Consider the following 13,112-nt stretch of genomic DNA (forward strand, 5'->3'; position numbering starts at 1 on the left):
CCAGTTGTGGGGCCTGAACTCTGGGCCTGAGTGCTTTCCCTAAGCTCTTCAGCTCAAGGCTAATGCTCTACCACTCGAGCCACAGCGCCACTTCCAGCTTTTTTCTTTTTGCTTATGTGGTGCAGAGGAATCGAACCCAGGGCCTCATGCATGCAAGGCAAGTGCTCTACCACTGAGCCACCTTCCCAGCCCACAAAAAATATATTTAAGCTCATAGGATAGCACTGGTGGTTGTCATAGTTCCAAAACATCACTCTGAAAAGTAATAAAGGAAAAGGATTATGTATTTATCCTGCCATTCTGTAGGAACATATATCACAGTAACCAAATAGCCCTAGCTTCTTAAATGCAACAGAAATGACAAAAATTGGGCAGAAAAGTCATTTTTTAGTCCTTAATGAAATAACAGATCCGAACAAGCATCAATAATATAGCTTTTTAAAACATTATGTATTATTATGGTAAAGTTTACAATGAGGATGTGTCAGGCTTCTGCACATATCACCGTGATCAATTAAAACATCATTAAAATCAAACAATTACAATTAATATCTTTTGTCTTATTATGTGTAGCATGAAGCTACCAACTATTATTTCCAAAAAAATGAAATCAGAATCTAATCTTCTCTAGATCTAGTTTCCAGGACATAGAAAAAATAGTGAGCAAGCTCAGCCTACAGTCAACTCAGAAGGCAGCTTCAGTAGGTTGTGGTATGCTGGACAATGGGGACCAGGGAAAGAACTAACTTACTAGGACAGTTAAGAGATAAATAATAATGTGTAAATCGAGTTTGATCATGATTTGAATAAATAATAAATATTTCATTTAATGAACTGAATGTTGCACAGTAGCCATTACTAATTGGTAAGTGGGATACAGACATTTTAATTACATACAGAAATATGATTTTTATTTTTTAATATATCCTGAAGTACTTATATTAAAACTGCATCCATCTCGTGTGTGCTTTAAACACAAACACAAAGGAGAGGGAAGGGGAATGATGGAAGATCAAGACACACTGCACTTACAATAAATGGACATTTTAATTGAAACCCCTTTGAACTATTTAAAAATATAAATAAACAAAAAATAATGGTACAATGTAATAGCAATTAAAGCTGGATCATAGGTATACAAAAGTTAATAAAATATTTTCTATACTTCAGTGAACAAATAAAACAATAAATCACCACTTCAAAATATGTTCAGTACATAATTGACAAAGTTTATTATCAAGAAATTTTAGTAGTAGGTTTTTAAAAAAGAATGGTTGGGTTTTATAGTAGTAAAAGATGATAAGCCACAACAGGACATATACAAAGGTAATTAGAATATTAAATACTATCTCAATTAAAAGACCATCATTCACATTGCTAGTTATAATCCTGTGTCTTGGTAAATACAAGCAGCTTTCATGAAATTCACCTTCTCATGAAAACTAGGAGATAATTCTCCAAATTCAATTACTTAGTTTACAATAATCAGTGCTGAGTTTCTTGTGCATGCACTATCACATGAAGCACAAAATCCTATCTAGAATGATTTTTAGGTTTTCTTCAAAATGTATCTCAAGCATCTTTTAAAGCGCGAGCTATAAATAGGATGTATTCTTAAAAAACAAAAATCTTTAGAAATAAGCATCTGAGATAGCTACCCACCACTGCCAAGTATGGTTATACAACTAACCAAAGGAAACTGGCGGTACTTTGCTAACTCTGGTTTTAGTGCAAGGACCTCCTCCTTCATAGCGGAGCTCTTAGCTCTTATTATCTACCAGCCAAACATGTACTCCATTGCTTTCGAGACAAGACTTTCATCTTTTTTTGGCGTTTGTCTGTCAGAAATAACCTATTAAAATACACACAAAAGGAAAAAAAACTGTTAGGTTATGATTTTTTCTATGACAGTCAATTCTATAATTAATAGCTAATTTAAAAGGGAAATACTAAAATCACTAAAATTCATTTCCAACAATTATTTATATGTTTTGAAGATTATAATTTGGACTTGTAATATCTTTATGTTCTTAAGAATACCAACAACTCAAATATAACCATATAAAATGATGCTTATCAAAATGAATGCCAAGGCTGGGAATGTGGCTTAGTGGTATAGTGCCTGCCTAGCATGCAAGAAACCCTGAGTTCAATTCCTCAGTACAACATAAACAGAAAAGGCCGGAAGTAGCCCTGTTGCACAAGTAATAGAAGGCTAGCCTCAAGGACAGGCTCAAGGAGAGAGGCTCAAGGACAGTGCACAGGCCCTGAGTTCAAGATCCAGGACTAGCAAAGAAAAAAAAAAAAAAAACTCCAAAAAATAGAAGACTTTTTTTTTAAATTGTACTATTTGCAGTTATTTCTTTTTTTCTTTCTTTTTTCTTCCCCACCTTGTTTTTTATTTCTGTACCCTTTGTTTTCTTTATAAGTTTATCTGAATTGGGGAAGTGGGGAAAGAGAATCACAGAAATGATGGGACAAAAGGTGAACCAATGCAACAGTGATACTCAATAGATACTATGTTGGAAATGAACTTTACAACTGGGGGGAGAAGAGTCAGTGGTAGACGGAATGGGAGAAAATGAGAGGAGGTAATGTACTCATTACCTTACTTTTGTAACTGTAAACCCTCTATATATTAGCTTTACAATATTTTTTTTAAAGAATACTAATACTCTTTCCTTTAGCAAAACAAATAAATTAGAAAACTGAACAAATTTTAAAAAGAGCATCAAGAAATAAGAGTTTTAAATACAAGTTGAAAAACAAAAAACTAAGGAACAGAAACAATTTTACAATTATCTTCCTATTTCAGGGGAATCAAAAACACACTGTCACTACTTGCCCTACTAGAATACAAGCATTTTTGTGTTCAAGTACTGTGATCTAAGACCTATGTCTTTGGCTGCCTAAATTAAATACTTTTGACTAATTACTAGTGGACAACAATATAGAAAATTTACAGTCAAAATTCTTATATCACTTCCAATAAATATAATGAACTTCCTTAAAAATGTATGACATGAAAACTTTTAACTCTGAATAATAGTAGGCCAAAGTCTTCTTTTGATACCATAATGTGTTCAATCCTAAGGTTTTATAAATTGTGACATCATCAGTTTTATCACTGATTTAACAGGGTTATAATATTCTCTCATTCTAACAATGTGTACAGGAGACACTTTGTTTTGTATACAAATACAACTCAGAAAAGTTCAAAGACATCAGAATGTCTGAAGAAATGGCAATTTTTTTAAATTTTGCTTTCCAACATTGAGCATGTGAGGAAAGTACTCAACCACGAAGCTACATCCCCAGCCCAAAGGAAAAAACAAAAATAAAACAAGACAACTTTCAAAGTAGCCAAGATTCCAACTTTAAAATAGAAAATTTAAAAGTTAAAGGTTTCAATGAGGAAATCACTCCAGCATGAAAAGTTTAATAATAGCTATATCAATTCAATGGGATCTTTTTCAAAATGCCTTTAATTAGATCTTTTTTTATCCAATTCTACTTAAATACCTGATAATCACTAGTAGAAGCTTTGTATGCTGTAGCAAGAGGTCTCATGGTAGAAATCCTAGGAGTACTTCCGGGTTGTGCTGGTGTACCTAAGGTCTTAATTGGTGGTGTAAATGCCAGAGATGGTGATGACAAAGAACATCTTTCGCTGTTTTCCATGACAGTCTAGAGAAATAAACAATTCTTTGTTTATAAGCATATATATATATATATATATATATATATATGTTTGGATGTTTATGCAGTACTGTATATATATATATATATATATACAGTATATACAGTATATATATATATATACTGTATATACTGTATATATATATATATATATATATATATATATATATATATATATACAGTACTGCATAAACATCCAAAGAAATGTATTAAAGGAGGCATGCTTTCCTGGATTCTAATTAACCCTTCCAATAATTTTAGGTTTGAGAATACAATACGATTCATAGCATTTAAGAGCAGGATTTGAGCAAGAGATCTCAATTTAATCACTTCAAAGACTTTAATATGCCTGGAGCTAGTATCTTACCTATAATCCTAGTTATTCAGGAGGCTGAGATCTGAGGATTGTGGTTCAAAGACAGCTCAGGCAGGTAAGTCCATAAGACTCTTATCTCCAATTAATCACCATTAAAGCCAGAAATAGAGCTGTGACTCAAGTAGTGCACTGCTAGCCTGCAACACAAAAGCTCAGGGACTGCACCCAAACCCTGATTCAAGCCCCAATACTGGCATCAAGGGAAAAAAAATTCAATGTAACTTTATTTTTTTTATTGTGAAAATACTGTACAGAGGAGTTACAATTACATGGGCAAGATAATAAGTACATTTCTTATCAAGCATTGTAGCCTCCTCCTTTGTTTCCCCTTCCCATCCCTTCCCATCAATGTAACTTTATAAGCCACAAGAATTAAGAATCCTCGGGCTGGGAAGGTGCTCAGTGGTAGAGCACTTGCCTTGCATGCATGAGGCCCTGGGTTTGATTCCTCAGCATCACATAAGCAAAAAGGAAAAACAAAAGCCAGAAGTGGCACTGTGGCTCAAGTGGTAGCGCGCTAGCCTTGAGCTGAAGAGCTAGGGACAGCGCCCAGGTCCAGAATTAAGAATCCTCTAAAGCAAGTCAGCAAAGGCAAAATTAAAAATTCTTGGAGAATATGGATTGGAAAAGAGAATCAAAGTCTAAAGCTCCAAAAGTCCTCTCTTCTCTGGTAATATATCATAGCACAATTATATAATCACATGGCTACAACAAATTTTAAGTACAGAAACCAAGTCTGTTTTGCTGGTTAACATGTATGTGCCAAGCAATAAACACATGGTAGTATAAGTTTGCATATACAGTATGTACACAGTGATTTTACAAAGAAGAAAATTTTGAACTTTACTTGGTATTAAGTACATTATTTCTAAGTACTGTGAAATTAAAATACATAACCAAAACTCCCATTATTTAATGCTATCAATTCATTATGAAACAGCAACATTCCTTTGAAGTTCTCAACAACATTTGATGTTGCTTTGTACAGTACAAAATGGGTTAGTAGTTACGATATCTAAAGTCTAGATCTCACTTCAATATTGGACAAGCTACTTTTGTTCTCTTGGCTTCTTTATGTGACATGAAGGGATTTGGATGTATTATCTCTAAAATCTTAAAGTTAAATATTTTTGGCTTACTTTTTCCTGTCAGTCATGGGACTTGATCTCCAGCCTGGGCGCTGTCTCTAAGCTCTTTTTGCTCAAGGCTAGTGCTCTACCACTTGGAGCCACAGTGCCACTTCTGGTTTTCTGGTGGGTAAATGAAGATAACAGTCTCACAGACTTTCCTGCCTAGGCTGACTTTGAGCCTCATCCGCAGATCTCAGCATCTTAAGTAGCTAGGATTAAGTAGCAGCCACTAGCACCCAGCTTTAAATAACATTTTTTATAAGCTAAGCAAAAGAGATATGGGCATGACAACTTGTACTTCTCATTGTTGCAACAGGTCCACCTGTATCCTTAAACAACTGGTTTTTCCCCATCTCCTCCACAAGTTATACTGACATCAAATATAGTGAAAGCAGGGGTTATACTGTGGGGGAGGGACATACAAAGCAACAAAGAGATAATCTTATAAATGCGTTAGAAACACATGCATGAAAGAAAAAAACATTAAAATACATATCTAAGGGTTCATTTTCCTGACATCACATTATCTGACCTTTTCCGCTTGACTCATACATATACTAGATATTGCAAATAAGGGAAACCATGGGACCTATGTTTCTTTGGGCCTGGCTTACTTCACTTAATATAATTTTTTCCAAGTTTTTCCATTTCCTAACAAATGGGGCAATGTCATTCTTTCTGATGGAGGCATAGAATTCCATTGTGTATATATACCACATTTTCTTGATCCATTCATCTACTGAAGGGCATCTGGGTTGGTTCCATATCTTAGCTATGGTAAATAAGGTGCGGGGGGGTGGGGGGGAAGGGGGGGAGAAGGAGAAGGATTGGGATTGGGGGGGAGGGGGGAGGCTGGGTAGGGATGTGAAGGGTAAACAAAGGAGGAGGCTGCAATGCTTGGTAAGAAATGTACGCATTATCCTGCCCATGTAATTGTAGCCCCTCTGTACAGTATGTTCACAAATAAAATAAAATAAAATTTAATAAAAAAAAAAAAAAAGAGATATGGGGAAGGCAGGTGACGTACTGCCATGGTGTCTATCACCAAAAACTTACTTTATCGATGCATGGTTTTACACCAATCATGATGGACTCTCCAAATATCCTCCCATCTTTGCTTAAAGCTTTCCGGGCCTGCAGTTTAGACTGGTAACGAATATGCATCCAGTTTCCTGTGTTGGACATCTACAAAGAATAGAGTCTTCTCAAGATATAAAATATGTAAAATTTGTACTAATGAATTTTATCAGAAAATAGAAATGTGAGAATAAATTCATACTTTGACTTTTGTTTCATGCTCTCTAAAAACATTGTATATTATAATTCAACAAAAATCCAATGGAAGTTTTAATAATCTCTACCTAGCTCCAATTCTCTAAAACAAAAAGTAGATGGCTAATATACTCTAAAAGTAAAATAATTCTCAAAAAGTTTGTTTCCTGTAAAAAAAAAAAAAAAGCCAAATTGACACCTGATATGAAATTTTTAAGAAACTGTATTCAATACAATTTGGTATAGGAGTTAAGTTCATACTGATTGGGGGGGGGGGGGGGGAGGGACGGGGACAACTTGGGCAAGATATAAACGATCTTTTAAAACTCCCAATTAGAGAAAAAGCAGTAATACCATGAAACTTCTCTTATTTTATTCCCCAAAAGCTAGCTCATATTAGAAAATAGTATACTTTACTGGATATCAGTGGCTTACTCCTGTTCTCCTACCTATTCAGCAATCTGAGATCTGTTGAAACCAGCCAGAGCAAGAGAGTCTTTGAGAATCTTATCTCCAATTAACCAGCAAACACCCAGAAGTGGAGGTAGTGCTCAAGTGGTTAGAGCACTAGCCTTAAGCAAAAAGCTCAGAGACCTAGGCTCTAAGTTCAAGCCCCAAGACCAACAATAATAATAATCATAATAGTAATAATAAATAATTCATCTATTTTTAGTAATCTATCTTTTAAAGACACTGAATAATGGAGGAATAGATGCTGAAACTCTCAAGCACTATGCAATTCTGAGCCTTCTGGACAATAAATAACATCTGTAATCCTTACTACCAAGGAAGCTGAGATCTGAGGATCAGTGTTCAAAGCTAGCCATGGTAGAAAAGGCCATTAAGATTCTTAACTACAATTAACTACCAAAAAGCTGGATGAGCAGCTGTGGCTCAAATAGTGAGTAAAAAAGCTCAGAGACTGTGAACAGGCCCTGAGTTCAAGTCCTAGGACTGCTACCTCCCCACAACAAAAAAAAGTAAGTAAGTAGGTAAATAAGTAGGTAGGTAGGTAGGTAGGTAGGTAGGTAGGTAGGTAGGTAGGTAGATAGGTAGCCAGCCAGGCAGGCAGGCAGGCAGGCAAAGACAGATACACAGATACATACACAGACAGACAGACAGGCAGGCAGATTCAAAACTTCATGGGGAGAGCACTAGTTCTGAACTCAGGAACCTGCCCCCTTGCTAGGCAAGCATTCTACCACTTCACTCAAACACCCAGCCCTATTCTTTCAAAACTTAAAAAAAGCCGGGCGCTGGTGGCTCACGCCTGTAATCCTAGCTACTCAGGAGGCTGAGATCTGAGGATCGCGGTTCAAAGCCAGCCCGGGCAGGAGAGACTGTGAGACTCCTATCTCCAATAAACCACCAGAAAACCAGAAGTGGCGCTGTAGCTCAAGTGGTAGAGCGCTCGCCTTGAGCTGAAGAGCTGAGGGACAGCGCCCAGGCCCAGAGTTCAAGCCCCACGACTGACAAAAAAAAAAAAAAAAAACGAAAAAGAAAAATGTTATTTAGAAAAGCATACACAAAGTTCAGAAGTAGTTTCCTTCAATTCATAGCTTCTCTTTCCTCAGCCAAAATCTTGAATTAAAAAAAAGTACCCCTTACCACATGTTTTAAGATATTTCCATATTGTGCAAATTGTAGCAATATATAAGATGCAGATGCTTGTGGAAACCTGAAAAAAAGAAGTTATCCAGTTTAAGCAAGCAACTTCCTTTATCAATAGAAAACCACATTATTTTAAGTACGTCTGGATAAATTGCTACCCAAACTTCTAGTTTAGAAGATTAATAATAGGAAAACCCTAATTCACGCTGTTTTCTCCTATCTAGGCTAACTATGAAATACCGGTCATTCAAAGACAGATCCCTTAGAATTAGTTTTGACTCAGTAATTTTCTCCATACATTTTCTCTCTAAAATCTTCAAAATTCCCACTCTCATTGCCATTATCTCAGCTTTTCATAAACAATTATAAAGTTGTATTTCTGTATATGTGTTTTATAGTAGGTGTGCTTATAAGCACTCTTTAGGTTTATTATGATTTTTAGAAGGTAAAATAATTTAAATTATATAGCATTCCATTCTTCATTCTACATGAAGCACTATGTAAATTTTCTGAAATTTAACCTTCAAGCAAAAATAAAACTCAGTACCAATTAACAATGGTACTAGAATCCTTTTAAAGAATTGCAATCAAACTTTTAGTAGCCATGTTATATGAAAAGTTTAAGTTAAATATGTTTTGAATATTTTACAATAAAATAGCATCATTTTCCTAAATTTAAGCAATAAAGTTTTTTGGTTTTTGGTTTTTAATTTTTTTGTTGTTGTTGTTGGGTATGGGACTTGAACTCAGAGCCCGGGTGCTATCCCTAAGCCTCCTTGTGTTCAAGTCAAGCACACTACCACTTGAGTCACAGCACCAGTTTTTGAGTGGTTAATTGGAAATAGAATCTCAGGGGGACTTTTCTGCCTGGGCTGGCTTCAAACTGCAATCCTCAGATCTCAGCCTTCTGAGTAACTAGGATCACAGGTGTGAGCTACTGGTGCCCAGCTTTTTTTTTTTTTTCTTTTTGTCAATCATGGGGCTTGAACTCTGGGTCGGGGCACTGTCTCAGCTCTTCAGCTCAAGGTGAGCGCTCTATCACTTGAGCCATAGTGGCACTTCTGGGTTTCTGGTGGTTAATTGGAGATAAGAGTCTCTGAGATCTTAGCCTCCTGAGTAACTAGGATTATAAGCATGAGCCACCAGCGCTTGACTTTTTTTTTTTTTTTTTTGCCAGTCCTAGGCTTGAACTCAGGGCCTGGGCACTGTCCCTGAGCTTCTTTTACTCAAGGCTAGCACTCTACCACTTGAGCCACAGCACTACTTCCAGCCTTTTCTGTTTATGTGGTACTGAGAATTGAACCCAGGGCTTCATGCATGCTAGGCAAGCACTCTACCACTAAGCCACCTTTCCAGCCCCCAGCTTTTTTTTTTTTTTTTTTAATTTTAAAAATAGTGATAGCTATCTGTACGCAACTATCTGGAAGCTTTTTTTTGTTTGTTTTGTTTTTTTTTTTGGGTCCAGTCATGGGGCCTGAACTCTGGGCCTGGGCGCTGTCCCTCAGCTCTTCAGCTCAAGGCTAATGCTCTACCACAGCACCACTTCCGGCTCTTTTCTTTTTTTGCTTACGTGGTGCTGAGAAATCGAATCCAGGGCCTCATGCATGCAAGGCAAGCACTCTACCACTGAGCCACCTTCCCAGCCCCTATCTGGAAGTTTTTTATTTACTTTTGTCAGTCATGGGCCTTGAACTCAAGAGCCTGGGTACTGTTCTTGAGCTCTTTCACTCAAGACTAGCACCTACCACTTGAGCTACAGCTCCACTTCCCATTTCCTGGTGGTTAATTGGAGATAAGAGTCTTATGGACATTCCTGTGCAGGCTGGCTTCAAATTATGATCCTTAGCTCTCAGTCTCCTGAGTAACTAGGATTAAAGGCGTGAAACACCAGCAATCAGCTGAAAGTTTTTTTTTTTGTTTTTTTGGAGTTTTTTTGGTCCAGTCGTGGGGCCTGAACTCTGGGCTTGGGCGCTGTCCCTCAGCTCTTCAGCTCAAGACTAGCACTCTACCACTTGAGCCACAGCGCCACTTCCGGCTTTTTTCTTTTTTGCTTATATGGTGCTGAGGAATCGAACCCAGGGCCTCATGCATGCAAGGCAAGCACTCTACCACTGAACCAACTTCCCAGCCCTCAGCTGGAAGTTTTTTAAACTACTAATATAAATTAATCTGTACTTTCAACTAGAACCTCCCAAAAGAGAGCTGCTAAAGATAACTGAAAACTAAGCATATTAAAATCTATGTTAGTGAAATATTCACTGAAATCAAAATTAGAATTTTAATTTTAATTTACTTATATCTCTCTGGATATGAGAAATCTCACCCCTACAAATACATAAAATTAGGGTACCTCAAAGTACAAAAATGAAAAAGAAAAATACATTTCAAATAAGGTAGTACTTAAAAAACTAAAACCTAATTCTAGGGCCCAAGGTCTACTTTAAGTAGGAAGAAGTATTTCAATACTTTTAGCTGGGCACTGGTGGCTAATGTCTTTAATCCTAGCTACTCAGGAGGCTGAGATCTGAAGATCGCGATTCAAAGCCAGCCCAGGCAGGAAAGTCCCTGAGACTCTTATCTCCAATAAACCACTAGAAAACCGGAAGTGGTGCTGTGGCTCAAGCGGTAGAGCATTAGCCCTGAGCTGAAGAGCTAAGGGACAGCACCCAAGCCCAGAGTTCAAGCCCCATGACCGACAAAAAAAAAAAAAACTTTTAAAAGATCACTGAGAAGCTGGGAAGGTGGTTCAGTGGTGGAGCGCTTGCCTTGCATGCATGAGGCCCTGGGTTCGATTCCTCAGCACCACACAAGCAGAAAAAGCTGAAAATGGCTCTGTGGCTCAGGTGGTAGAGTGCTAGCCTTGAGCTGAAGGGCTGAGGGACAGCACCCAGGCCCAGAGTTCAAGCCCCATGACCGAAGAAAAAAATGAATCACTGAAAATAATGAATGACATTTCACAGTGACTGAGTCAGCATAAAAAACTACCAAGGAAAGAGCAAATATAAGGTGTTTTAGAAAAAATTTCCTGTAAATGATCAAAATGTCTCCCCTTAAGGAGACTGGGTAAATCTTAAAGTTAAACTCTTTTTTTTTTTGGGGGGGTCCGGTCATGGGGCTTGAACTCTGGGCCTGGGCGCTGTCCCTCAGCTCTTCAGCTCAAGGCTAGTGCTCTACCACTTGAGCCACAGCACCATTTCCGGCTTTTTTCTTTTTGCTTATGTGGTGCTGAGGAATCAAACCCAGGGCCTCAGGCATGCAAGGCAAGCGCTCTACCATTAAGCTACCTTCCCAGCCCCAAGTTAAACTCTTATATAGAGTTACTAGAACAAAGAAGTAACAAAATAACCTGGGCTGCATAGGCTTAATGGCTCACATCTGTAATACTAGCTATTCAGAAGGATGTGATCTGAAGATTGCCAACAGTCCAGGCAGGAGAGTCCATGACACTCTAATCTCCAATTAAACACCCCAAAAAAGTTAGAAGTACTGTTGAGGCTCAAGTAGTACAGCACTAGTCTTTGAACAAAAGAATCTCAGGGAGGGCTGGGAAGGTGGCTCAGTGGTAGAGCGCTTGCCTTGCATGCATGAGGCCCTGGGTTCAATTCCTCAGCACCACATAAGCAGAAAAAGCTGGAAATGACGCTTTGGCTCAAGTGGTAGGGCGCTAGCCTTGAGCTGAAAAGCTGAGGGACAGTGCTCGGGCCCAGGGTTCAGGCCCCATGACCAACAAAAAAAAAGAATCTCAGGGACAGCCGGGCGCCAGTGACTCACACCTGTAATCCTAGCTACTCAGGAGGCTGAGATCTGAAGATTGCGATTCAAAGCCAGCCCGGGCAGGAAAGTCCATGAAACTCTCCTCTCCAATAAACCACCAGAAAACCGGAAGTGGCGCTGTAGCTCAAGTGGTAGGGCGCTAGCCTTGAGCTAACGAGCTGAGGGACAGCACGAAGGCCCAGAGTTCAAGGCCCACGACCAACAAAAAAAAAAAAAAGTGACTCTTATGACTGGCAATGTGGCTTAGTGGTAGAGTGCTTGCCTAGCATGCATAAAGAAAGCATTGGGTTTGATTCCTCAGTACCACATACACAGAAAAAGCCAGAAGTGGTGCTGTGGCTCAAGTGTCAAAGTGCTAGCTCAGGGACAGTGCCCAGGCCCTGAGTTCAAGCGAGCACTGGTAGCTCACACCTATAATCTAGCTTCTTAGGAGGCTGAGATCTGATGATCATGGTTCATACCTGCCCAGGCAAAAAAGTCCCTGTGAGGCTCTTATCTCCAATTAACCACTCAAAACCCAGAAGTGGCACTGTGGTTTCAAGTGGTAGAGCACTAGCCTTGAGCACAAAGAGGCTCAGGGACAGCGCTCAGGTCCTAAGTTCAAGCCCCACAACCAACCAAAAAAAGAAAAAAATGCATTAGGATAGTCACCTTCTACTTCTAATCTTCAGTACTAAAATGTATAAATTCTATATAGCATAGTATACACACCATGTTAGTGAAAGTTAACACTATGTACCACAGAAACAGAGGCACAGCCACTGGAAAGTGGCTCCCTAAGGAAAAGTGTTACGGGAGGAAGCAAACTTATTAAATGATCTTAAAAAAAAAAAAATTTTAGGAATGGGAATGTGGCTTAATGGTATTGTGCCTGGCACACATGAAGCCCTGGGTTCTATTCCTCAGTACCAAATAAACAGCAAAAGCTAGAAGTAGCACTGTGGCTCAAGTGGTGGAGTACTAGCCTTCAGCAAAAGAAACTCCAGGACAGTGCCCAAGCCGAGTTCAAGCCCATGACTGGCAAAAAAAAATATCTATCTATCTATCTATCTATCTATCTACCTATCTATCTATCTATATATATTTATAGATAGATAAATATATTATATATATATATTTATAGATAGATAGATTTTTTTTTTAAGCCAAGTGCCTATGGCTCACATCTGCAATCCTAACTACTCAGAAGACTGACATGTGAGAATCACAGTTCAAAGCCAGCCTGAGCAGGATAGCAGGATAGTCTGTAA

At 38.3% G+C, this 13,112-nt stretch overlaps 1 protein-coding gene across 2 annotated transcripts in view; it reads right to left on the minus strand.

The window, feature by feature from the left end:
• Positions 1–1,208: 1,208 nt before the first annotated feature.
• Positions 1,209–13,112, minus strand: part of Nup35 (nucleoporin 35) — a 33,244-nt gene continuing 21,340 nt past the window's right edge. For both annotated transcript variants that reach the window (XM_042688302.1, XM_042688303.1), the window contains 4 exons: positions 8,086–8,155; positions 6,262–6,390; positions 3,523–3,687; positions 1,209–1,852 (listed from right to left, as the gene is read on the minus strand). In XM_042688302.1, the coding sequence (XP_042544236.1) occupies positions 1,775–1,852; positions 3,523–3,687; positions 6,262–6,390; positions 8,086–8,155 (442 nt within the window). In that variant the 3' untranslated portion in view covers positions 1,209–1,774. The remainder of the gene's footprint in view (positions 1,853–3,522; positions 3,688–6,261; positions 6,391–8,085; positions 8,156–13,112) is intronic.

The sequence above is a fragment of the Dipodomys spectabilis genome, unplaced genomic scaffold (assembly GCF_019054845.1).
Source record: "Dipodomys spectabilis isolate Male_0828 unplaced genomic scaffold, ASM1905484v1 ptg000115l, whole genome shotgun sequence".
NCBI classification, from domain to species: domain Eukaryota; kingdom Metazoa; phylum Chordata; class Mammalia; order Rodentia; family Heteromyidae; genus Dipodomys; species Dipodomys spectabilis.